The 27792-nt window shown below is 47.6% G+C and overlaps 1 protein-coding gene across 3 annotated transcripts in view; it reads right to left on the bottom strand.

The window, feature by feature from the left end:
- The window catches only part of LOC115089116, a 378685-nt gene that overhangs the window by 245159 nt on the left and 105734 nt on the right, over positions 1 to 27792 (bottom strand). For all 3 annotated transcript variants that reach the window (XM_029597089.1, XM_029597088.1, XM_029597090.1), the window contains 2 exons: positions 14746 to 14872; positions 7441 to 7579 (listed from right to left, as the gene is read on the bottom strand). In XM_029597089.1, the coding sequence (XP_029452949.1) occupies positions 7441 to 7579; positions 14746 to 14872 (266 nt within the window). The remainder of the gene's footprint in view (positions 1 to 7440; positions 7580 to 14745; positions 14873 to 27792) is intronic.

Raw genomic sequence — 27792 nt, 5'->3', positions numbered from 1 at the left:
ATTCAGGTGGGCAAGTCCATGGGTCAATACCCAGTGATGTACACCAGGAAGTGTAGCATGACCACTTTCTTTGATAATTGAGTCTGGTTGATAGTTTCCAAGAGGACAATAGTATGTCCTGTAGGGCATGAGAAATGTTCAACTGCTGGTAAGCTATCCTTTCAATCTCCACGCCATGAGGTGTAGGGAGGAGTGAAGAGGATGTAGTAGTGTTCCTTTGTCCTGGGTGAGAAGGTTCGGACTTTTGCCCAGGGGAATCGTGTTGCGGCTTGAGAGTCAGAGTAGGTAACTGTACCATGGTTGCCGTGGCCATGCTGGCGCAATTAGGATCAGATCCGCTTGATCCTCGATGCATCTCTGGATTGTGCGAGAGATGAGTGGTATCGGGGGGGAATGCATAGAGTAGGTAATGCGACCAATCGATGAGAAAGGTGTCTGGAGCGAGTCTGAGATGGCTCGGGTAAACTAGCAGAATTTCTCTAGTTTCCTGTTGTTCTGTGTTGCAAACAGATCGACTGTGGGAAGACCCCACATTGCAAAAAGTTCTTGAGTTACTTCTGGGTTCAACTCCCATTCATGTGGCCGAAAAATTCTGCTGAGCTTGTCTGCTCTGGAGTTGTGAATCCCTGGCAGGTATGTTGCCTGTAAGGAAATGGATCTTTGGTGAGCCCACTCTAATATTTGTACTGCCTCCTTGTAGAGGTTACATGAACCGGACCCTTCTTCTTTGTTGATACAGAGCATGGTCACTTGATTGTCTGTGTGTACAATGACTATCTTTCCTTGAAGGGAACTTTCGAAGGCTCAAAGGGTGTTGTACACCGCTCTGAGATCCAGAAGGTTGATATGAAGTGTTCGTTCGTATGAGGTCCATAGACCTTGTGTTTGTAGCATTTCCAGATGAGCTCCCCAACCTTTGGGAGATGTATCTGTGGTTAGTATCAACTGATGTTGAAGGAGTCTCAGTGGGAAACCCGTGGAAAGTGTTAATGGGAGCAACCACCATTGTAGGTCCCGCTTCATGCTGTTGGTTAAGGAAACAGGTGTGGACAGTGGCTGCAGATATTGAGTCCATTGGAGTTTGAGGCCCCATTGTAGGTAGCACATATGAAGGCGTGTGTATGGAACTACATAGATGGCTGCCACCTTATGTCCCAGAACAGTGAGGTCTTGTTGAGCTGGCGCTGTTGCACTGTGAAGTAGAGTCATAGATAGTGTGGAGAGAACTAATGCTCTCGGGTGAGGTAGGAAAGCCTTGTCATGGATCGTGTCGATATAGCCTCCTATGAACTATAAAGTTTGAGTGGGTTCCAGTTTCGATTTCTCATAATTGATCAGAAGACCTAGATTGTCTAGGCAAGAAATTGTTAGTAGATGTTATTATTTGTGGTAGTTGTGGGTGGATCCTTGGGCCGGTGGCAGATGACCATGTCCCCGGGGGGCGATCCCAAGAGGGAACACCGGTCAGGCTCAGAGGTTGGAGACAGACACACACTAGTTCTTTTATTAGACAGTATATAGAACCACCAGAGGTGGCAGTAGTGAGCTGGAACCGCGCGGCTGGGCTGTAGTCCCTCCTGGGACTACTGGAACAGAGATCCCATGATGGCTGAGCTGTAGAGAAACTAAATATAGTGAGTAGGCAGGGTATGCAGAGTTCCGGTACAGAACCTTGATAGTAACACTCATACAATAGTCTCATACAAGTAGCCCAGGTGTTGGAATGAGTTAGGCCCTCGAGGAGCGAGTCCCTGGTTCCAGGGAAAGCTCTGAGAGAGAAATGGTGACTCACTAATGTAGTAGGCAGCAATGAATTCAAGGCAGAAGAGGTATTCAGTAACAAGTCCGGGAACAAGGGCCCTCGAGGAGCAAGTACTGGTTCCAGACTGTGACCTGAAAAACAAAGTGAGAGTGAGGCCCCCGAGGAGCAGGTACCCCTGGTAAGTCTGAGGAGGCAGAGTAGCTTAGGTAGAGTAACCCTTGCTAACTCGATTACTTAGCGATTTCAGAGACCTTATATATCCGGTACGGATGACGTCATCTCAGGGGGATGCCCCTGAGGTTCGTGCCACTGCTGGTACATCAGTCGGGGCCGCACTGCACGCGCGCCCTTAGGCCCTTGTAAATCATGGTGGATTGCAGCGTCGAGCCGCTCCGGGGACGCCAGAGGGAGTCGGCAGAATGACACTGCGGCAGCCAACCTTCCACTTGAGCAAGAGGGAGTTGCCAAGGAGGTAAGGAAGGTGGAGTGGAGATGTCGGACAGCGATGGTCGCAACAGTAAAAGATTCTGCCGTAGTAATGCTGGATTGGATGCAACTAGGAGCCAATCGTCTAGATAAGGAAATATCTGCACCCCCTGACGACAAAGTTGCGCCACTGCCACTGCCATGCATTTGGTGAAGACCCTGGGGGCTGAGGCTAGGCCAAAGGGAAGAACTCTGGAAATGTTGGTTGTCCGCCTGGAAACAAAGGTAACACCAGGAACTGGGGTGCATTGGTATGTGAGCATATGCATCTTACAAGTCCAGCGAGGACATCCAATCTCCTGGTTGAAGAAATGGAGGAATGGACTTGAGAGAAGTCATTTTGAATTTCTCCTTGTAGAGGTGTTTGTTGAGGGAACGTAGGTCCAGAATTGGGCGTAAACCTCCTGTTTTCTTGGGAATCAGGAAGTATTGGGAATAGAAGCCCTGATGATATTTCTTGGAAGGTAGTTTCTGGATGCAGTGATTCTGCAAGATAAGTTGGATTTCCTGCATGATATGCTCCTTGTGAGTTACGAATTTCTGAGGAACCCAATGTAGGAGGTTTGGGAGGGATGAGAAATTGAGTGCATAGCCCTGTTGTATGATTGCTAAGACCCATTGATCCGAAGTAACATGATTCCAGGCTGGAAAATAACTGGACAACCTTCCTCCCACAGGTGGTGATGGTGGCTTTATAATCTTTAAAAACTGGACTGGGCCTTGGCAGGTTGAGAATCGGATTGCTGCCGTGGTTGTCTTGGAGTTCTAGTACGCTGGCGTGGAGGCTACTGTTGATAAGCCTGCTGCCTTGATGGTTGAGTGTACTGAGGCTTATAATAGGTGTAAGGTTTATAGGTCTTATAGGAAAACCTACGGTAAGAAGTCGAGACAGAATATTGACGTCGAGAAGTACTTGGACATTGCGGTGATTTTAAGGAAAGAACTGCCATCTTTTGTTCTTTGAGTTTTGCTACTGTCTCAGTGAACTGATCTCCAAACAAATTTTCTGGACGACATGGTAAGTTTGCTAACTTATCGTGGACATTGTCTCTTATGGCACTAGACCACAACCATGCAAGGCATCTGGCTGCCAAGGCATTCGCTGAGTTTTTTTATGAAACATCAAAGCCTTCACAGATGGATTGCAACAAATGACGTAAACCTTCCTCAAGGTTATGGTATTGAGGAGGTAAGGAAGTGTCTGCAGAGGATTGCTGTAGATGTGGTTGCTGTTAGTATTTGAGGTAGTTGTGGGTGGATCCTTGGGCCGGTGGCAGATGACCATGCCCCCGGGGGAAGATCCCGAGAGAGACCACAGGTCAGGCTCAGAGTATGGAGACAGACATGCACTAGTTCTTTTATTAGACAGTATATGGAACCACCAGAGGTGGCAGTAGTGAGCTGGAATGCCCGGCTGGGCTGTAGTCCCTCAGATACTTGAACAGCGATCCTGGATAACTGAGCTGTAGAGAAACTGAATATAGTGAGTAGGCAGGGTATGCAGAGTTCAGGAACAGAACCTTGATGGTAACTCTCACACAATAGTCTCTTAGCAGCAGCCCAGGAGCTGGAAAGAAGTAGACCTTCGAGAAGCGAGTACCTTGTTCCAGGGAATGCTCTGAGAGAGAGATGGTAACTCACTGGTGTTGTAGGCAGCGATGATTTCCTGGAGAAGTGGTATTCAGAAGCACGTCCAAGAATGTGGGCCCTCGAGGAGCGAGTACCGGTTCCAGACTGTGAAATGAAAGGCAAAAGAGAAACGAGGCCCCCGAGGAGCGGGTACCCCTGGTAAGTCTGAGGAGGCAGAGTAGCTAGGAGCGTAAGAAATCCTTTCCCTTGCTAACTCGATTAGTTAGCGAATTCAGAGACCTTAAATATCCGGTGTGGATGACGTCATCTCAGGGGGACGCCCCTGAGGTTTGCGCCACTGCTGGTACTTGAGTCGGGGCCGCACCGCACGCACGCCCTTAGGCTGCTGGGAAACATAGTGGAGTGCGGCGTCTATCCGATCCGGGGACACCGGAGGAGAACGGCACGATGACACCGCGGCAGCCAAACTTCCAACAGGCAAAGAGGGAGTCGCCAAAGAGGTAAGGTGGGCGTAATGGAGACGTCGGGCAGTGACGGTCGCAACAGTTGCAAAGCCTGCAGATTCTTAAAGAGATATCGCGTTATGTAGAACTGATGGTTTTGAATGCGAGCATTGAGCATTGCAGAGGAATATGATTTTTTTGCGAAGTCATCTAATGTCTTATCTTTGGTCGGCGGAGCATTAGAATGAATTCTGGATTTACGAGCTTTTTACCTTGCCGACTCAATTACCACTGACTGGTGTGGAAGTTGAACAGTGGTATAGAAAGGAGAATCTTTCATTCGGTATTTTAGGTCAATTTTGCGAGATGTTGGAGAAACTGTCAAGGGAGTATCCCAAGATTTTTCCATTAAAACTGTCAAAGCCGTGTGTTGTGGGAGAGCCATAGGCTCAGCTGGCATATCTAAAATCTTCAGGATGCCTAACATCTCTTGACGAGGATCTTGTCTGTATGTTGAGAAATTGACCTACCTTCTCTATGAATTGAGAATAGGTAAGGTCTTAAGGAGGTAAAAAAGGCTCCGGAGGTATGTCATCATGGTCAGACGGGTAACCAGTTGATGAATTTGAAGAGGAATCCTCTAAGTGAGATACTGGGGAGGTTGGAACATCCCATGGTGCTCGAGGAACCTTTAACTTCTGTACCAGATCTGCTTGTGGTATGGAAGAAAGCAGTTTTGGTGGCAAATTAGAATTCTCTATTGACTGTAGAAATTGAGTCAGAAGAGAAGTAATCTGAGCAATAGGTTGATGTGCCAACCCTGTCGTAGGCTGATCTGGGGGGGGGTCTTACAACGGGTGGAAGAATAGGTGGAGGCGGATTCCCTGTTGGTGAAGGAGAATTGTCATCCCCTTTAGAGTCATTAGACATATGAGACAGTGTCCCAGGTGATAGTGGGGACTCGTCTGATATAGTAAGTGGAGATGCTGGTTGGTTATTAGTCATCTCTAGCGTTGTCGAAGCATCTTTTTGTCCTTTGTGACCTGAGTGATGCTTCTTAGGAGGCTTCTTAGGAGGCTTCAGCATCAAATGAGTCGATGCAGTGTCGAATGCGTCGAGTAAAGGCATTAGTACCGTTACCATATCACTTTTTTGAGTTGATGCGTCAATGCGTCAATGCGTCGGTGTGCTTGGATGCGTCGGTGCGTCGGTGCTTCGATGCGTTGGTGTGTCGATCTGTATCTGGTGCGCTGAAGCTTCGATGCTTCATCTCTTGTTCAGCGTCAATGCTTCGATGTCGATGCACGCATTGGTGAATCAGGCAGCCGTGCTGCCACTGACGCATCTCCCGCGCTCAGGGCCAATTTTTGGCTGGCGCTCCCTGGTCGATGGTCTGACCTGGGAGGTTCAACTGAAGAGGCCCTCCGCTTCAGGAGGGGCTTTTTCTTCAGTGTTGGAGCTGGAACCGATCTGACAGAGACTTCTGAAGAGGCATAAGAGCCCGAAGTCCTGGATCGCAGCTCCTGATGCTCTCTCTGTCTCCAGTCTTGAGGGGACAGTTTTCTGCAGGCTTCACAACTCCTCTGGTCGTGGGATCCGAAGCAGAAGTAGCAGGAGAGGTGGCTATCTGTAGCCAGCATTAACTTGCCACAGGAACAGGATTTCAAGCCGGGACGAGGCATTTCTCTTATAGATTTAAAAGTTGTTTTACCTATGGTGATTTTCTTTTTAAAACTATAAACTTTTAAAGACTTTTTTCCTCACAGAATGTAACGTTCTCTGGAGAAAGAGCTTCGCGTGCCTAACAGTCTCGCGGAAGAAAAATGACTGAGGAGCCTGAGGTAATCCTGTCAGGATACAGGAGGGAGCACCTAGCTGAAAGACTTTGAGAGACTTAGAGAGCTCCACCACCTAGTGGCACGGAAGACGTACCCAGACAGTATGGCTAATTCAGCTGCTTATCTACGTGAAAATACTGAGTCATGCAAAATGATAGGCCGATGCAGAAAAGGGTGTTCAGCTTTCTGCTGGCACTTGAATGCGCACTTTCTGTGTGCAAAACTTACTGCCAATGCAGCAAGGCATTTTGCGTGCAGAAAATGCACATTTCTAAACGAAAGTACTGCTTAGCGCCCTCACATGGAGATCACATACAAATGAGGGCATTAAGCTGTAACCCCGGGGTAGAGAGACTTCATCGGGAGTTAAAGATTATTAATCTGGGCATTAAAATTGTGCCCTGAAAACCAGTGCCCATTTTCTTAGCGCCCAAATTATTGCGAGAGATGGAAAATCTCAAAAGCTCATTTAGTCCATCTTCCCACCTAAGGGCAGGATCCACGTTACCTACACTGTCTCAGACAGGTACTCGACTGCTTGTCTAATCTGCTCTTAAAAATTTCCCATGATGATGTTCCACTTTGGACAGATTTTATTTGGAAACAGCAGAATAGTAATTGTTAAAATAAAATAAATCACCTCCGCAGGTGATTTCTTCTGGAGCTTGACTACCTTTCCAGTAAGAAGGCTCGTTTTAATGTCTGAATTAAATTTCCACTGTTGCAATGCAAGCCCAGCACTTCATGTCCCATCCCCGGACAAAAAAATAAATCCACAAGAAAGTCACAGTATAACTTATTAGATGGCAACAAATAGCAGAGGCATAACAAGATTCATCTTTAAATAATTCCAAAGTCCAACAGTCCCATTTTAAGACCTTGACAGTAATAGTATCCCTTTAAAGCACGTCCATAGTCAATGGTACAGACCTGCAATTCCAAAACTATACATACTTTAGTTGCCAAATAAAGTGTGCAGTGGTGCTTTATAAGAAATTAAGTCAATAATCCACCCCATTAAGACTTTGGAGAAAATGTCTAATGCCTTGGGAAAGTCATGCAACTAGAAAGGAAGAGCAGAATCATTTCCCATTCATTATGTGTGCAAAGATGTTCATCGCCTAGGCCTATTGTGTGAGGCGATCCAGAAATTCTAATAAATGTAAATGTGAGAAAAGTACCTTGTGCATGCAGAAAAAACCCGTTTCTGTCCTTACAGTGGATAATGTTTGCCAATTAAGCAGTTATCTCTGTTCAGGGCTTGTAGCATCCAATAGCGCAGAGCATTTGAAAGGAAAAACAGCAAGAACAATCGCATTACCTCAAAACCATGACGGTTTCAAAGCGAGTCTTTACTTTCTCTAGTACGGTGTTCTTCACGTTCTCCTGAACCTTCTGCGCATGCTTGACCCAGGCTTTACAGAATTCCACATCATAGTTATTTTTCAACCATAATAATTCTAGAAGGAAAAATAAGAATTTTAATCGGCCCTGATTTAGATATAAAGAGCCAGACGTTCAAACCTGCTCGTAGTATGCTCTTCGTATGTCTAAGTGGCTTTGCTAGCATTTTATAAAGTGTGGTGGGAGCCGCAGACTTTATAAAATACAGCATCTTTCTGCCCTAAAGTGCATGCATATCTTTCAGCAGTCGCATATATTTGTAATGCAGGGGCATGCCCACTTTCTCTATCCATTTTATGTTATTACGCATAGATATTTTATGTGCCCATAAAAACCCAGAATTAAACATGGAGGCAGGTGTTTCTCGTGAAGTAGGTGCATACTCTGCTTCTGAAAATACTGGCTGGTGTGCGGGCTTGCAAGCGCCGTTTCGCCAATATCTCCACCAGTTCACCCAGACCCTCCAGCGCTTCATAGTGTTCCCCCTTCAGTCCAACCCAAATGTTACAGGCAAATGCCAAATGCAATTTCATTGCACAAATCAATTAGCAGGTGTAAAAAGTGTACGGGACATGTGCACCCTGGATACTACATACAAAATAGTGAACTTGTGCATTTTATTTATTGATTGATAATATGTATGAATCCCGTTCCAGGTTTTACAATAAAATCTCCCAAAGCAATGTACCACAAGTGCATGCACATCGAGCCCTGGACCAAAATGCCACTAAACTGCTTCTCTTTTTTTCCCTGTTAGCATTTATTTAGTCTCAAGCTCCATAAAATAGGATCTATTGGCCTACATGCTATTTATGGGCAAACAGGCTAATTTTAAACACACCGCCTCCATATAACTCTTTGAAAATTGCCCCCCAAAAGGTACATTTTTAAACCCATGCGTGGACATCCATGTGCACGTGGTCCCCGGCGCGTGCACATGGATGCGCCGATTTTATAACATGTCCATGTCGATGTGCACATGTCATAAAATCCGCCACCCGCTCACATGTATGCATGCGTGCCCACTCGCACGTGTAAGGGGGGTACATTCTCTAAGAAGCGTGTGGCGACACAATATGGCCTGCCCCAGTTCCCTCCCAGTCCGCTCCAATAAAGAAGCGAACTAGGAGGGAACTTTCTAAACCCCCAGCTAACCTGCCTCCCTTTCCCTCTATGTGCCCCAACCCCAAAAGCCCCTCTATCTAACTTTGTTTTTTGTGTTTGCATAGTTACCTGCTTTCCGGAGCAGTGGGAGGTTGTGTGGACCGGCAGGCTGCCGGCATGCACTTCAGCAGGACAGTGCCTAATGGCGCTGTCCTGGCCCACCCCTGGCCCCGCCTCCGGCCCACCCCTTTTTTGTTGAGCTGGTCTTCGGCCTGTACGGGGAGATACGTGCGTGGCCGAGGCCCTTTGAAAATGCGCGCGGCCTGGCCACTCGCGCAACTCCCGGTTTTAATGCACGACGCCTTTTAAAATTAGGCCGAAAGAGAGCAATATTCAAACTGCACTGGGGCAAAGACTGCGCTCACTTTTTACGGAGGGGCTTCGCACCAATTCTCAAAGCAAAATGATTTCAGATACTTTTGCTTTGAAGCTTGGCCACAGGTACAAAGTACGTGCAGTCACGTGTACCTGCTTTTCCTGCAAATAGAATTTTGCAGGAAAAGTACATGCAAACGTTTGAAAATTCTGTCTACATGCTCCCTCTTCCAACCTAAACATTCTCTTGGCAATGCCTCCTCTCAATGCGGCTTTAATAATGCGCCTTGTGAAACCCACTAACTGCACTGGGGGGACGGCAAATTTCAGACAGACAATCAACTCAAGGAAAACCTTTTTTTCACCTGCACAAATCACCTTGAAAATTGTCCTTGAAGTGGAAAAGGTTTACTTGTTTGCAACATGCACATTTTTAATAGTACTAGAAGGTCTGCAAGGTGTTTATTTTGAGCAGAGATCCTGAAATGTCCTCGAAAATTCACTCTTCTTTGCAAAATTTTAATGTTTGCCATATTTCCTGGGTGACCTTCTATCAACACAAACATTTCTGTGCCACATAATCTTATCAAAGCTTGGATCTATAGTCTTCAAAATATTTGAGTTGTTGCGATCCTGCCCGCGCGGGCAGGCTCTTACCTTCAAGCGGCCAGTCGAGCCGCTGATGCTATCTTCTTCGCGGCGGGTGTGCCGCCGTCGCTGGACTCCTCCCTGGCTGCCTCCGGCCCTATGCGGCAGGGTCGGGCCGCCGGGAGCTCCCCCATGTGGCTGGGACCGCTGCTGACACTCCTACTTCCCCGACTCAGCTGGGGCCGTCCCCGTGGCTGTTTCCACGAGGCTGGGGTCTTCAGCTGGCAGGCAGGCCGTCCCTGTCGGTGCCTGCTTCTGCCCGGGTCCATGGCCGGCAGGGAGGCCATCCCTGCCGGTGCCTGCAGCTCTCTGCTCTTCCTGCAGCCAGCCCTTCTCTTCCTGCCTTCCTGCTTCAGTCTTCGCGGCTGGGAGCCGCTCCTGCAGCCTGCCATTTCTCCAGCCTCAGAGCAGGGCTGCTCCGCTACCTGCCTTGCTTCCTCGGGCCTTCCACGTGGCTGAGGACGCCACCAGCTTCCAGCTCTCTCTTCTCCAGCTCTCCTAAGGTGCGGGCGCCCGCCTCTCGCCTGTTCTTCAAGGGCCAGCCAGGTGTGGCCCTCTTCTGACTCCTCCCTGGGCGTTGTCCTCTTCAGCCCTACAAAAGGGCTCAACGTCCATTCCAGCTTTGCCTTCGCAAGGAGTTGGTCACTCCTGGGATCCTGCTGTCCTTCGCGCCAGGAGTTGTCCTTGTTCCAGCACTTCTTCAAGGTCCTGTGTTTCCTGTTCTTCGTTGGAGCTCCTCGTCTTGTCCTATTGTCTCGTTCCAGTCCTGATGTTCACCTGCTGTTCCAGATGTCCTTGTTCCAGCCCTAAGGTCTGTCTCCTGATCCAGTATCCGTGTTCCAGTCCAGATGTTTGTTCCCGATGTCCGTGACCCAGCACTGATGTTGCTTCTCCTGATCCTGAAGCCCGTGATTCTGTCTTGCTCTCCTGAACCCCTAGTTCCTTGTTCCTGAGTCTTCTGTAAGCTTGGTACCCCGCGGAAAGCCATGTCGTGGTCCGCGACCAGCCCCGCGGGCAGGCTGAGTAGGGTGCTTCATGATGCAAGTCTTGTACCTTGTTCCTGAGTCTTCTGAAAGCCTTGTACCTCGCTCCTGAGGCTTCTGAAAGCCAAGTATCTCGTTTCTTCCTGCTCTGGTCCCGCTCCCGCGGATGTAGGACAGGGTGGTCCGTGACCAGACCAGTAGTACTGGCTGAGTAGGGCGCCCTGAGGGATCGCGCCATTGTCCGTATACCCGAGTCTCGTCTGTGCATCCAAGTACTAGGGATGTGAATCGTTTTTTGACGATTTAAAATATCGTCCGATATATTTTAAATCGTCAAAAATCGTTAGAGCCGCGATACAATAACAATTCCCCCGATTTATCGTCAAAAAATCGTAAATCGGGGGAAGGGGGAGGGCGAAAAAACCGGCACACTAAAAAAACCCTAAAACCCACCCCGACCCTTTAAAATAAATCCCCCACCCTCCCGAACCCCCCCAAAATGCCTTAAATTACCTGGGGTCCAGAGGAAGGGTCCCGCTGTGATCTTCCACTCTCGGACCTCCGGTGCTTGTAGAAATGGCGCCGGCGCTACCTTTGGTTTTTCCGTACGGAAAAACGATTCGCGGCAGGAGATCGCTCCCAGACCCCCGCTGGACCCCCAGGGACTTTTGGCCAGCTTGGGGGGGCCTCCTGACCCCCACAAGACTTGCCAAAAGTCCAGCGGGGGTCCGGAACGACCTCCTGCAGTCGAATTGTGTTGTCTATGGCTGGCGCCATTTTGCGCCGCCATTTTGCGCAAAATGGCGCCGGCCGTAGACAACACAATTCGACTGCAGGAGGTCGTTCCGGACCCCCGCTGGACTTTTGGCAAATCTTGTGGGGGTCAGGAGGCCCCCCAAGCTGGCCAAAAGTCCCTGGGGGTCCAGCGGGGGTCCGGGAGCGATCTCCTACGCTCCTGACCTCGGGGGACAAAAAACAAAATGGCGCCGGCGCTACCTTTGACCTGTCATATGACAAGGCAAAGGTAGCGCTGGCGCCATTTCTACAAGCACCGGAGGTCTGAGAGTAAAAGATCACACCGGGACCCTTCCTCTGGACCCCAGGTAATTTAAGGCATTTTGGGGGGGTTCGGGAGGGTGGGGGATTTATTTTAAAGGGTTGGGGTGGGTTTTAGGGTTGTTTTAGTGTGCCGGTTTTCCCGCCCTCCCCCCCCACTGGACCCCAGGTAATTTAAGGCATTTTGGGGGGGGGGTTCGGGAGGGTGGGGGATTTATTTTAAAGGGTCGGGGTGGGTTTTAGGGATGTTTTAGTGTGCCGGTTTTCGATTTTCACGATTTTCACGATTTTTAAAAAACCCAAACGGCAACGATCCGATTCCCTCCCCCTCCCAGCCGAAATCGATCGTTAAGACGATCGATCACATGATTCACATCTCTACCAAGTACCTCTTTCCTGAGTCTACGTCTGTTCCTGAGTCTCGTCTGTGCATCCAAGTACCTCGTTCCTGAGTCTCGTCTGTATCTCTATGTTCTGGTCTTCGCTGCCCTGGCCTCCATCTGGCCTGCCGCTTCTTGCCGTAACCTGCGGCAGGTCCGAAAGGGCTTGGAACGGTCGGAGGACTGTTCATAAGACCACCATTGCGTTGTTGGTCTTCCGAAGCATGCAGGTCCGGAGGAGGGTCAGTATCTCCAGTCTTCAGTCCAGCCTTGCTCCTGTTCAACCCATGCTCAGGCATGCCTCGCCTACCACGGCACCTCTTCGGAGTACCTCTGGGGTCGAGCCGTTGCCCAAGAACACATTTCCTGGTAAACAGACCGCTCTCCTAGTGCTCCACAACATGAGTTGCATAAACAGCCAAATGATTGGAGATATTTGGCCTGAATCATTTCTATCTCCTGCTGCAAAAAAGAGGTTTTTGGGGATATTCAGCTTTGCCCTCAATCTAATTTGTTGCATACCTTAAAATTTCACAGACTAGAAGCCATGATTTATGCTCCCAGCATTAATTCTAATGCATGTAGCCAATTTTGCTTCAGGCAACAAAATATGAAAGGAGACTATCAGAAGAAGTTGCAATTTTGGAAACAGCATCTGTTTTAAATATCAGTTCTTTTTCTTTGTTTTTCTTAATAAGTTTTAAGGTGGCATTTAATTGATTTCATTAAAAATACCTAGTGAGAACCCGACTACTGGTGTGACTGCATAGATTTCCATGCATGATGTAATAGCAGAAGTCAAGCCACCCACCCCCTTATAGAAATATCACAGTGAGAAATATTATATGAAAGGTCTGATTTTTAAAATTGGCACCCTTTGAAGAATCACAGCTTTTTTGTGGAAAATGATGACAGTGTGTGTAGTTACAGTTGCATTCAAAAAAATAATTAGCAAGCCGAGAGTTTTATTAAAGTGAGTTTCTTGGACAATGGAAGATCTGTTGCCACATCCAGAATTGCTAAGCTTTTGGGGACAGACACATGCCCACATTAAATTTAATAACACCTTACCAAATTTTTGCAATGCAATCTAAAAAATAAAATCCCTACTAGTGAGACCTCTTAAGACATAAGAACATGCCATACTGGGTCACACCAAGGGTCCATCAAGCCCAGCATCCTGTTTCCAACAGTGGCCAATCCAGGCCATAAGAACCTGGAAAGTACCCAAAAACTAAGTCTATTTCATGTTACCGTTGCTAGTAATAGTGGTGGCTATTTTCTAAGTCAACTTAATTAATAGCAGGTAATGGACTTCTCCTCCAAGAACTTATCCAATCCTTTTTAAACACAGCTATACTAACTGCACTAACCACATCCTCTGGCAACAAATTCCAGTTTAATTGTGCGTTGAGTGAAGAAGATCTTTCTCCGATTAGTTTTAAATGTGCCACATGCTAACTTCATGGAGTACCCCCTAGTCTTTCTATTATCTGAAAGAGTAAATAACTGATTCACATCTACATGTTCTAGACCTCTCATGATTTTAAACATCTCTATCATATCTCCCCTCAGCCGTTTCTTCTCCAAGCTGAAAAGTCCTAACCTCTTTAATCTTTCCTCATAGGGGAGCTGTTCCATTCCCCTTATCATTTTCGTCGCCCATCTCTATACCTTCTCTGTCGCAATTATATCTTTTTTGAGATGCAGCGACCAGAATTGTACACAGTATTCAAGGTGGGGTCTCACCATGGAGTGATACAGAGGCATTATGACATTTTCCGTTATATTCACCATTCCCTTCCTAATAATTCCCAACATTGTTTGCTTTTTTGACTGCTGCAGCATACTGAACCGACTTTTTCAATGTGTTATCCACTATGACACCTAGATCTCTTTCTTGGGTGGTAGCATCTAATATGGAACCTAACATTGTATAACTATAGCATGGGTTATTTTTCCCTATATGCATCACCTTGCACTTATCCACATTAAATTTAATCTGCCATTTCGATGCCCAATTTTCCAGTCTCACAAGGTCTTCCTGCAATTTATCACAATCTGCTTGTGATTTAACTACTCTGAACAATTTTGTATCAACTGCAAATTTGATTCCTCACTCGTCGTATTTCTTTCCAGATCATTTATAAATATATTGAAAAGTAAGGGTCCCAATACAGATCTCTGAGACACTCCACTGCCCACTCCCTTCCACTGAGAAATGTAGTGCTGTTACTACAATATTCTGAAATTCATTAGGTGCTATTTTGTAAAATTCAACATAAAACATAACTTGTTCAATAGTTTAGAATGCAAACTTCTACCTTTTCACAATTCAACTTGGAACTTCTCAACGGTTACTCCCACCATACCATCTAAGCTGTACTCTATCAATGATGCAGACTTTACAATAAAAGGAACACTTGCTTTAAAACTAAGCTTATACATTCCTATCATGATAGGGGGTCACTTCCAGATACCTCATGATAAGAGAAGTAATAAGTCACGCTGACATAAAATATGGTGATCAATCTTGTATGCTAGAAATGCACCACCAGAGGTGCTTTATGTAAATGCTTTGACAGGTTTTGAAGAGTTGTCGACTTAAAGCTGGGTTCTGGGAGAAGAGTAAGTCTTTTATTTTCTGAACACATGTAGCCAGCTCTAAATTCTTACCTTTTTTCAGTTCCTCCTCCTTCTGCCGCAAGTCACTCCTTTCTATGGCTTGGTCCAGGCCCAAGTGTGAGGTGGGTAATGCTTCAAGTTGAGACTCTACTATGTAAATCTGAAGAGTCAGCTTTTCCTATTAAAAATAACAGCAGATGGTGAAATGTTTCTTACGGCTCCCTTGTATTTATAACCCTGCTGACGCTTTCAAGAGCAATATCTTTCTATAGAATGAACATAGATTCTAAGAACTTGCAACATATCAACATTAGATTTGGCTTTTAGAAAACGATCCTGTGTATACCTCTATATCATCTGTATTTACTACAAATGACCTATAAATAAAGACTAGATGGAGAAAAATAGCGAATGGAAGTAATACAAAACTAGTAAACTACATTCTCACTAGTTAAACTGGATAACTTCACATTCCATAGATGTTTGGACAAAGAAGCCTTATAAAAACTGCCTTTTGACATGCTTCCACTCTGTAAATTACTTTCTGACCTAGGAATTGTCTTCTACCTATATTCTGATGACATTCAGTTCTACATACGTACAATAAAAAAGTCCTGGATAGGAAATACTTATGAATCAAACTAAACAAAAATCTTCCTTCAAATTTTTAATTGAACTCTTAATGAACAATAGTAATCAAATTAATTAATAAAAAGTGACAAAGGCATGACCATCATATCTCCAAGCTTGATGCTGCAATATTTACTGCAACTTATTTTCATTGCCTGTTTTGTAATTTAATCATCGGACTGTGCCTCCTACCACCTTATTTTTATATTTTTGTGAAGTAAGTGAAAAACATGAAAACTTATCTTGTCTTGTCTCAAATGATTATCATAGATACCCCTCCAAATGTCGTGATGAATTTCCAAAGGAAGAAGACCAACTCCAATGTAGTCTACGTTTCTGAAGTCCCCAAGTTCCTACCTCAGGTAACAGTCTATTTTTTTCCTCTCAAATAATAGAATATCCAAAGTTTTTAATACAACATCCTCAAAAGACATTTCATCAAGGCACTGAGTCCCAACAACTTTCACCTCTTCATAGCACTGACCACTTCCTCATCATGGCACTCGATGTAACAAAATGGCATCGGACATCATGAGTTCTTGAAGTAGAAGCATTAGAGAGAATGTCATTAAAGCATTGTTACCTAACATCAACACTGGTGTACCAATTAAGGGACACTCGTCTTGCAGCACTGGTTCACATTGTGCTAATATGATTGTGTGTAATCAATGGGTAGCCCCGGGCACAGGGTTTAAAATTTATTTACAGCACTCTACTTCATGTTTATCATGATGGGTGATATTTGTCTTGATTTGTCCCTGTAATTTGTTATATGTGGGATGCACTAAGAGACCGGTCAGACAACGATTAAATGAACACCGTAGTTGTTTGGGATCACAAAATATTTCAGCTCTATTGGAACAACATTGTTTGGACAGTGATCATGTTTTCAGCCAAATAGGATGGGTATCTATTGATTTTGTACCAATACTAAACCAGGGAAGTGACCATTTGGTAATTCTTAATGAATGAGAGCATAACTGGATTTATATCTTGGATATGGTGCACCCCTCTGGTTTAAATCAGGAGATAGATTGGTACTCATTGATTTGAGAGTTCTATATTAAGTCATTTTGATTGTTCATATTTATGCCTGTTAATTGGTTCATCCTGCACCTCCTTTTATTTTAAGGAACTGAGAGCTCATGATGTCAGACGCCATTTTGTTACATTGAGCGTCATGATGAGGAAGTGTTCTGCGCTATGTGTTATTATTTGTGGTAGTTGTGGGTGGATCCTTGGGCCGGTGGCAGATGACCACGCCCCCGGGGGAAGATCCTGAGAGGGACCACTGGTCAGGTTCAGAAGTTGGAGACAGACACATACTAGTTCTTTTATTAAACAGTATATAGAACTACCAGAGGTGGCAGTAGTGAGCTGGAAGTGCCCGGCTGGGCTGTAGTCCCTCAGATACTGGAAAAGCAATCCCAGGATGGCTGAGCTGTAGAGAAACTAAATATAGTGAGTAGACAAGGTATTCAGAGTTCCAGTACCAAACCTTGATAGTAACACTCACACAATAGTCTCATAGAAGTAGTCCAGATATTGGAATGAGTTAAGCCCTTGAGGAGCGAGTACCTGGTTCCAGGGTAAGCTCTGAGAGAGAGATGGTGACTCACTGATGTAGTAGACAGCGATGACTTCCAGGCAGAAGAGGTATTCAGCAACCAGTCCGGGAACATGGGCCCTCGAGGAGCGAGTACCTGTTCCAAACTGTGATCTGAAAAACAAAGAGGGAGCGAGGCCCCCGAGGAGCGGGTACCCCTGGTAAGTCCGAGGATGCTGAGTAGCTTAGGTATATATCCGGTACAGATGACGACATCTCAGGGGGACGCCCCTGAGGTTCGCGCCACTGCTGGTACATCAATCGGGGCCAGGCCGCACGCATGCCCCTAGGCCCTTGTAAATCATGGCGGATTGCAGCGTAGAGCCACTCCGGGGACACCGGAGGAAGACGGCAGAAAGAGGCCACGGCAGCCAACCTTCCACTTGAGCAAGAGGGAGTCGCAGAGGAGGTAAGGAGGGCGGAGTGGAGACGTCGGGCAGCGACGGTCGTAAGACTATGAAGAGGTGAACATTGTTGGGACACAGTGCTTTGATGAAATGTGTTTTAAGAATGTTGTATAAAAACTTTGGATATATAACAGTTATGCCTTTGTCACTTTTTATTAGTTTGATTACTATTGTTCTGAAGAGTCCAGTTTAAAATTTGAAGGAAGGTTTTTGTTTATTTTGATTCAGTTCTACATACCATTCACTATCTTTGTTAGGAATACAGTACAGACGTTGGCATCATATATGAAGGCTATTCAAGATGAACTAACCAATCTCAAACTATCTCTAAACATTAAAAAACTGAAATCATTCTGTTAAGAAGAAATCACCCAATAACGTCTCCTCAGACACTTGACCTAGGTAACTTCAATATTACTAGAGATGTGCAATCGTTTATCACGAATTAGGCAATTACAAAGAAATTGCCTAATTTGTCCTGGTTCGGGGGCCCCGAAACCCGAAAAGGATTTTCGCCGAACTTCGGGGAAAATCCATTTTTCGGGTTTGTATGGGGAGAGAGGTACTTTTTTTTTTTTTAAATTAAAAACCACCCCAAACATTAACATTAACTATAATAACCCCCCCCCCCCCCCCCCATCCCGATCCCTCCCCAAGACTTACCAACATCCCTGGTGGTCCAGCGGGGTCCCGGGTGCCATTTGTCCCTCCGTGGCGTGCCCAGTGTGCTAGTGCTAGCCACGCTCAAAATGGTGCCGAATAGCCTCTGAACTACTATGTCACAGGGGCTACCGGCGCCATTGGTCAGCCCCTGTCACATGGTAGGAGAACCGACCAATGGCGCCGAAAACCCCTGTGACATAGTATGGGCAAAGGCTATCGGCGCCATTTTGATTATTGGCAGCCGACGACGACATCGCTCCCGGACCCCCGCTGGACCCCCAGGGATTATTGGCAAGCTTTTTGGCCAGTTGGGGGGGGCCTGCTGACCCCCCCCAAGGCTTGCCAATAATCCCTGGGGGTCCAGCGGGGGTCCTGGAGCGATGTCGTTGTCGGCTGCCAATAATCAAAATGGCGCCGATAGCCTTTGCCCAAACTATGTCACAGGGGCTTTCGGCGCCATTGGTCGGTTCTCCTACCATGTGACAGGGGCTGACCAATGGCGCCGGTAGCCCCTGTGACATAGTAGTTCAGAGGCTATTCGGCACCATTTTGAGTGTGGCTAGCACTAGCACACTGGGCACGCCACGGAGGGACAAATGGCACCCGGGACCCCGCTGGACCACCAGGGATGTTGGTAAGTCTTGGGGAGGGGGAGGGGGAGGAATCGGGATGGGGGGGGTGTATGTAATGTATTAAATTTAATTTAAATGCGTGGGGTGGGTTTTTTTTTTAGCTTTGTTTTCCCGCGTCGTTTTTTGGCCCGGTTTTGGTTTTCCCCGTTTAGTTTGGTTTTTTTTTCAAAAAAACTAAACGATAAAAACCGAACTTTACCACGAAGTATCCAAGTCAAAAAACGACCCGGTAGCAAAACACGAAGCACATCTCTAAATATTACACCCTCAGACCAAGGGAGGGTCTTGGAATACAGATTGACAAGAACCTAACAATGGAGAAACATGTAAATAAATTAATGAAATTGTTGCATTGGAAGTGGACCCTTGGCCTGGTGCAGGCTTGGTACGGCCTTCTGGTCAGATCCAGAGAATGCCTGCCACCAGGAGGCGGAGCACACAAGGAGACAGAGGCTAGCTGGAGCTTCACCAATATCAATCTGGGGTTTCCACAGGTTGAGCCCTTGGGTACCCGGACTGCCTGGACTTAGGTGGGCCTTGGAGGGTCTCCCAGAGAGATAGCAGAGAGGTGTGCCCACACAAGCAAAGGTGCACGGCTGGTGAGGAGAGGATGGACTAGACCTGGACAGGGATCACCGGAGACCCCAGGAAGGAGACAGGATATGAAAGTCCTCCGGGCAAGTTAGGCAGTGCCTAGTGATCTAGTCTGAGGAAGGTCACGGGCAGCATCCAAACAGGCTGGTCTGATGGTCACAGGAGCAAACAGAGTATCCGAGGGAAGCACAAGGGTCAAAGCCAGGGTATCCGTCCAAGGATGGTCAGCCAAAGCAAGGGTCAGTTCCAAGATCAGTCCAAATGTAGTCAAGTGTTGGGTTTGTGGCATAGTGGACTCTTAGTCACAGTGGAGATGACTCCTCCCACGGGGAGGGGCCCCGTGAGGAACCACAGCGATAGGCTAGACTCAGAGAGCAGACACTGGAGATGAAAAGCTTTATTGTACTACTATAGATGGATGGTAGAAATGCAGGAAGGTATGGCACTAAAGTCCAGCAAGGTGCCAATACATTCAGACAGCCTCAGATGTAGAAGTCTCACCCAGATGTACAAAGCTGGTAGTGTTCCGCAGAGCGGGATAAGCTGAACCTGGTGGGTGGTATGGATCATAAAGGTATTCACTGAAGAGTAGTGCTGGAATCCTCCAGGTTGATGGTGAAGGGAACCCGAGGTTCGTGATGCAGGATGTACTGAGTTGGATAGGCCCTCGAGGAGCGAGTACCTGGGAGCGCAGAATCCTGGAGCGGTTGTCTAGTTAGTAGAAAACCCCGAAGGGTAGTGGTAAGTGAGAGGCCCCTGAGGAGCGGGTGCCCAGAGCTTCTACAGGAGCGAGATACCCCAGAGGGTAGCGAGGAGTCTAAGCGTGCAGCTTAGAAGCGGTCAGAGTAGCTAAACTGAAGTCCTTGCTAACTCGTTTGTTGGACGTGGAGCGGAGGCTTAAATACCCAGATGTATTGACGTCATGCGGTGGGGACGCCCCCGAGGTTCCTGCCATGACATGTAGATAAGCGTAGGCAGTGTGCACCCTAGGAGGCCATGGGAAGGAGCATGGCGGACAGGGACGCCCATGCTGAGATGGAGATGCCGAGGGTTTCGGCACTCAGCACCGGAGGCAGCCATCTTACCCATGGAGGAGGAGAAAGGCAAAAAAGAGGTGAGGCAGAGCGGTCGCAACCGTCTGCGACCGACGGACACAACAGCAAGCAGAGGTCAGTTCCAGGCAGCGGTCGAACGTGTTCAGAAAGGCAGTGGTCAGTTCTAGGCAGTGGTCTAAGGTGGTCAGGCAAGCAGAGGTCAGGTCCAGGCAGCGGTCAAATGTGGTCAGGAAAACAGAGGTCAGAAGCGTGAATCAGTCCAAGAAGGTACTACTGAAGAGGAACGTGGAGCAGGAATCAGGACAGACACTGGGACACAGAGAGGAACACAGGAATGCAGGAACACCGGAACAACACGGGAACACAGGAACGCAGGAGCACTAGAACAACACAGGAACACAGGAATGCAGGAACACTGGAACAGAGACTGGATCAAAGAACACAGAAACAAGGAGCAAAGAACGGCAACTAGATACACCGGAGGTGTTGACCCGATTGCCAAGGCGAGGTTCTGGGGACCGAGCCTCGCCTTATATACAAGGTCTATATGATGTAATCATCGGGCGCTGTGGACCAGTTTCCCGTGCTGGGCGCTTTAAAGAGCCGAGCGGTCCGCGCATATGTGCCTGAGGCGGGGCTGACATTGAGGAGGACGCTGAGCCCCGGCGTGAAGACGCTGAGAATCTGAAGGCCCCGATGGGCCTTGGGACACCATGGAACGCTGCGGGCAAGAGGAGCTGGCTGTGGCTGCAAGGGAGGATGGACCAGGACCTGCCGGGGCGAGGTGAGCAGGCTTGGCTGCGGCACTAGTGCGGCCGGGACACGCAACACAAATCAGGCTATGCTAAACTGCGATTACTACATAGACTGAAACATTTGCTGACTCATGTAGACTTCCGCACGGTGCTGCAAATCCTCATTTTTTCAAACTTAGACTACTTCAACTCCCTTCTACTTGAGGCACCTAAAGGTCTTATAAAAAAAACTACAACTACTACAAAATGCTGCAGCTAGACTCTTAACTGGATCCAGGAAATTCAATCACATCGCGCAGTCACTGATAGCTCTGCACTAGGGATGTGCAAAGGGACACCATATGTTGCATTCGGGATTCATATTCATCGGGGGGGCAGAAATGTTGCATTCGGAAAGGGGGGCCCCCCGATACGTTTATACGTTAATTCTTATTCGTTTCCCAGCTAAAATTAAATTAACTACAACCCCCCACCCTCCTGACCCCCCCCCCCAAAGTCTTACCAAAACTCCCTGGTGGTCCAGCGGGGGGTCCGGGAGCGATCTCCTGCACTTGGGTCGTTGGCTGCCAGTATTCAAAATGGCACCAATAGCCTTTGATCTACTATGTCACAGGGGCTACCGGTGCCATTAGTCAGCCACTGTCACATGGTAGGAGCAATGGATGGCCGGCGCCATCTTGTGCTCCTACCATGTGACAGGGGCTGACCAATGGCATCGGTAGCCCCTGTGACATAGTAAGGGCAAAGGCTATTGGCACCATTTTGAATACTGGCAGCCGACGACCTGAGTGCAGGAGATCGCTCCCGGACCTCCGCTGGACCATCAGGGACTTTTGGCAAGTCTTGTGGGGGTTTGTTTAAATTGGCTCCTTTAGATGGCCAAATAATTCGGCAAAGATTCATTGTATTTGTGGGGAATCGCGAAACATTTCGCTTCCCCACGAATACAAAGAATATGGCCCTATATGTTGCAGATTACCAATTCGCAGGGGACGAATGCACACCCCTACTCTGCACCAGCTACATATTCAATCCTGAATCCAGTACAAAGTTTTAACATTAATACTAGGGGTGTGCATTCGTTTTCACCATATTGGCAATCTGCAAAATATATGTCCATATTCATTATATTCCTGGGGACGCGAAACGCATCGCGACTCCACACGAATATAACTTATCATCCATTTCATTCGCTGCATATCGCACAGCGCGCTTGCTTTTCTTCGCCACCATTTGCAATCATTTCACAAAATGTAAGCACTGATACACTGCATTCCAGTATCCGTATCCAGTAACCGTGCCAACCTGTCCAACACAGTGACTCACAGGAAAGGGTTGGACAGCTGGCACGGATACAGAAATGCAGCATATCAGCGCTTACATTTTGTGAAATACACTGAATGCAGCCATTCAGTGCTCGATGACGATTTTACTGATGACCCAGCACTATATATACTTCAGTACGAGGCATGCCATGCACTTTCTTTGCAGGGGTGGTGTGGGGAGGTGGGCTTTGTGGAAGGAGGCTGCAATGAGAGCAATTTTGGCTAGATAGTAAAGAGAAATAACGCTTTTTATTCTTTATTTGGCTACAGTGCCTGTGCCAGCTAGCCCTGTTTGTGTTTTAAGCAGATTATTATTTATGTGATCTGAGACGGTCTCTCTGTGCCAGGGAGAGAAGCTTCTAGCAGTGCCATTTTCTTTTCATTCATCCTCTGGGCTAGGCTGCAAGCAAGCACGATTTGGGCATTGTGGCTGGGAGAGATATATTCAATTTTGCTAGAATTTTGCTAGAATTTTGCTAGAATTTCCAGCTTTTTTAAACTGAGTTTGTTTAATTCAACTCACTCAACTCACTCTGTGCACTGGGCTTCAGTGGGCAGTGGGTAGTTTAACAGACTGAACTTTATTATTGGGATGGACTGTGCAGTGAAATCCCCAGCCTGCCTCTTTTCTGCTTACAAGCAAGCTCTGTGTGTGCACACCACACACTTTACATTAGTGCATAGCAAGGCACCGTGACAGTGGGCAGTGGTAGTTTAACAGAGTGAACTTTATTATTGGGATGGTCTGTGCAGTGAAATCCCCAGTCTGCCTCTTTTGTGCTTACAAGCAAGCTCTGTGTGTGCACACCACACACTTTACATTAGTGCATAGCAAGGCACTGTGACAGTGGGCAGCCAGTAGACACTAGGCAGTGACATTAAATCCATCATGTCAGGGAAAGCTAGATGTAGTCGAGTGATTGGGACTGGCAGAGGAGGCACTTCAAAAGACACTAGTGCCATTCCCCCATTAAAGTTAAAAAGGCACCTGCCGCAATCTAAACTCTTTGTAGGGGCAGGCAGTTCCAGCCAGAAAAAAATGAAATCTGACCATGATGCATTGCCATCGCCACCACCTATTTCTGGCCCTGTAGTTTTGGAGGTGGGGGAAGGGGAGGCTGAGTCATGACAGACAAAATGTCAACACCCAAAAGCAGCAGGGGGACAGAAGTCTCAACTAACACTTATTGTTGACAATGTAGCGCAGTCACTGTTTGCTTCTGTTTCAGATGAAGAATCATCTTGTGTGGGATTCTCATCTGAAACGGAAGAAGTAATAGCTGACGAAGCTTTAGGAGGATCAGTTAGTCCTGTCTTAGCCTCCACTTCAGTGCAGCAGGGGAGAGATTAAACTGAGGAGGAGGAGGAAGAGCAGTCAGCGCAGGCACAGAGGGTGACTGAGGCCCCTGACATTGCTACCTCAGCTCCAGTGCTAGCATCCACCCCCACGGCTTTAGAGAAGGGAGGATCATGAAAAACATCTGCAATCTGGAGCCACTTTAAAGTGACGGATGACCCGGGTTTTGCTTGGTGTAATTAATGTGGCAGGGATATTAGCAGAGGCAAGCAAATGGGACATCTATCTAATTTTGGCATGACGCATCATATGAAGAGGCAACACCCAACAAGATTAATGCCACCTGGGGATGGTGGCAGTACCAGTCGGGACCCCTTCCAAGCAGTGTAAAGTGGTTCAAAAGCAGCAGTCAGCCCACACCCTCATCCTCTTCTATCAGTCAGGTGGCAGGCCAGCAACCCCCTGACATGTGGCAGAAGCGACAACCCACCATGGAGGAAATGGGGTGGAGTGCGGTAACACTATCCCGGGGTAGGAGGCAGGCAGCCTCAAAAGTTGTAACCAAGAGCATTGGGGAAATGATTGCCCTTGATGACCAGCCCTTGCAGTTACTGGAGAATGTGGGTTTCAAGCATTTTCTGAAGGTTGTAGTTCAAATTACAAAGTCCCCTCCAGAACCACATTTAACAGAAAGGTCATCCCCAGCCTGTACAAGCAGAGTGATAGTCGCATGCAGGCGCTGCTAGCTAAGGCAGAGGGGAGAGTGCATTTCTGGACCGCCATGAATGCTGCACACTCTTACCTCACCCTGACAGCACACTGGTGGGACCTGGCTGAGGCAGGGGCAGGCAGCAGCTCTATTAGTGAACAAGTATCAGGGTGGAGGTGGGCTTTACTGCACAACCACCTGACAGACCAGGCCCATACCGCAGCCAATATTCTAGCATGCATCAGACAGATGCTGGAAGGCTGGCAACTATACCAGCGAGACAGGAATCCTCAGGCAGGGTTCTTTGTCACAGACAAAGGTGCAAACATGGTTAAGGCAATAAACGACGGGCACTTTAAGAACATCCGATGATTTGCACACACTCTGCACCTGGTAGTGAAGTCAACTCTGGGGTTGGATTCCAATGCCAAAGAGAATGAATACCTGCATAGGTTAATACAGAAGTGCAGGAATATAGCAGCGCACTTCCACAGAAGTGTGAAGGCGGGACAGATTCTCCAACAAAAGCAGACTGATTTTGAGATGCCTCACAAGTGTCTCATTCAAGACATTGCCACCCGGTGGAATTCCACCTTTATGATGCTGGAGAGGTTAGTGGAGCTGCAGACACCCCTTCATGAACTTTCTGGTACAATGGACATAGGTGTGCAGAATCCCCTAGGGCATCATGATTGGTTAGTCATGAGTCAGCTGGTAAAAATCCTGCAGCCCTTCAAGGATGTCACGGAGGAGCTGAGTTCCAGAAGTGCCACCTTGGCTGACATCATCCCTATAGTTAATCTCCTGGATGAACATTTGGAGGCCTTTAAACAGGAAGAGGGAATGACAGTTGAGATGCTGCATTGTCTGGACGTTTTGCAGCAGCAGGTGCAAGAGAGATTAAGGCCTTTAACACAACAGAACACATACATGCTCGCCACAATCTGTGATCCCCGTGAGAAAGGGAAACTCGCCCTACAGTATGATTGTCTCTTATTGGTGAAGGACCTGCTGCTAGAAAAGTCTGTGAACAGGAGCGTCATAGACAGAGACAGATTAGGTGTGAAGCAGAGGTGGAAACAGCGGGCACTGCAGAGAGTTGTGCTGCTAGCCCAAGCAGGAGCAGCACTCTGTCAGCGACAGATAGTACCTCCTCCTCCACTTCAGAATGCCAAAGGCATGTTGCCCATAAAGATTTATCTGTTGTGCGACGGGCGAGAGACAAAGCAGCTGGCATGAGTGACTCTCAGCCCACCCAAGCAAAGGAGACACCAGCACAGCTGTCAGTGACATGGTATCTCTCAGAGCCAACAGAGAACATGCAGACAGATCCACTGGCATATTGGGCACATAAGTCCACTGTCTGGCCACACCTAGCCAAAGTGGCTCAGCAATATCTGTCATGTCCACCAACCAGTATGCCCAGTGAACGTGTCTTTTTAATGACAGGGGATATCATGAGCCCTCACTGCTCAAGGCTGGCACCAGAGTTGATGGAAATGCTAGTGTGTTTGAAAGTAAACCTGCCTTTGCTTGGGTTTCCAAATTTTCCCTGTGAATGGCAAGATGAATAAAAGCAATTGAAAGCTTTGCAGCAGCTCCAACTACCTCCTATGCTCCACTGTCCACTGTCCAGGCTGTACATCCCTAAAAGGGCCTGACTTCAAACGCTGTGCCTGACCATCCACTGTCCAAGCCATACGTCTCTACAAGGGCTTGATCTCAATTGCTGTGCCTGTCTGTCCAGGCCTTATGTTTCTAGGTGGGATTGACTCTCTCCTGTATTGCTGTGCCTGTCCGTCCAGGCCTTATGTCCCTACAAGGGTTTGACCTCAATTGCTGTGCCTGTCTGTCTAGGCCTTATGTCCCTAGGTAGGATTCTCCTCTGTCCTCGATTGCTGTGCCTGTTCGTCCAGACCTTATGTCCCTACGTAGGATTGATCTCTGTCCTCTATTGCTGTGCCTGTCTGTTGAGGCCTTATGTTCCTACAAGTGTTTGACCTCGATTGCTTTGCCTGTCCATCCAGGCCTTATGTCCCTAGATGGGATTGACTCTGTCCTGTATTGCTGTGCCTGTTCGTCCAGGCCTTATGTCCGTACAAGTGTTTGAACTCGATTGCTGTGCCTGTCCATCCAGGCCTTATGTCTCTAGGTGGGACTGACTCTGCCCTGTATTGCTGTGCCTGTCCATTCAGGCATTATGTCCCTACAAGGGTTTGACCTTGATTGCTGTGCCTGTCTGTCCAGGCCTTATGTTCCTACAAGTGTTTGACCTCCATTGCTTTGCCTGTCCGTCCAGGCCTTATGTCCCTACGTGGGATTGACTCTGTCCTGTATTGCTGTGCCTTTTCATCCAGGCTTTTTGTCCCTACAAGGGTTTGACTTCGATTCCTGTGCCTGTCTGTCCAGGCCTTATGTTCCTACAAGTATTTGACCTCGACTGCTTTGCCTGTCCATCCAGGCCTTATGTCCCTATGTGGGATTGACACTGTCCTCGATTGCTGTACCTGTTCATCTAGGCCTTATGTCTCTACGTGGGATTGACTCTGTCCTCGATTGCTGTGCCTGTTCGTCCAGGCCTTATGTCCCTACAAGGGTTTGACCTTGATTGCTGTGCCTGTCTGTCCAGACCTTATGTTCCTACAAGTGTTTGACCTCGATTGCTTTGCCTGTCCATCCAGGCCTTATGTCCCTAGGTGGTATTGACTCTGTCCTGTATTGCTGTGCCTGTCCGTCCAGGCCTTATGTCCCTACAAGAGTATGACCTCCATTGCTGTGCCTGTCTGTCCAGGTCTTATGTTCCTACAAGTGTTTGACCTCGATTGCTTTGCCTGTCTCTCAGTATGTTTGGTATTTGATTTGTTACATCCCAGATAATAAAGGTTGTATGGCAGAAGCTGTGCCATAAGCCTGGCCCCAGGAACGAGCATCTTCACACCCTTTCCGTGTTTCCTTTATGGAGCGGATGTTGCCCGCCAGTCTCTGATTTGCACAGCAAGCTGGGCAGCCGTCTCGCACTACTATCGTTTGCATTGTTTGGCCACTGCCTAATGATTATGGCAGACCTGCTGCATCGGGGGGGGGGGGGGGGGGGCGTTGTTTTCAGTATCAGATAGGGAGGTCAGGTGGGACTGTAGTGCTGCCCAGCTTGGGTGGGAGTGCTCTACTCGAGCATGGACTGAATACTACTTGGGCACTTTAGTGGCCCAGAGCTGAAATACCAAGACAGCACTATTTGATTACATCAAAGATGTTTTTGTAGTTGGTTTTTTATGTGCACCATTACAGCTCTGCAACGCCCAGGCAAGTGATGCCATGTCATGAGGCAAAACCAGAAAAAGTAGCAGATACTGTTGTGCTTATCCTGACATAAATATTAAATAAGCTCTGACTGGTACTGCAGCGAGAGGCACCATACAAGCACA

This window comes from Rhinatrema bivittatum, chromosome 4 (genome assembly GCF_901001135.1).
Source record: "Rhinatrema bivittatum chromosome 4, aRhiBiv1.1, whole genome shotgun sequence".
Lineage (NCBI taxonomy): Eukaryota > Metazoa > Chordata > Amphibia > Gymnophiona > Rhinatrematidae > Rhinatrema > Rhinatrema bivittatum.
This window is presented reverse-complemented; position numbering and strand designations above follow the sequence as displayed.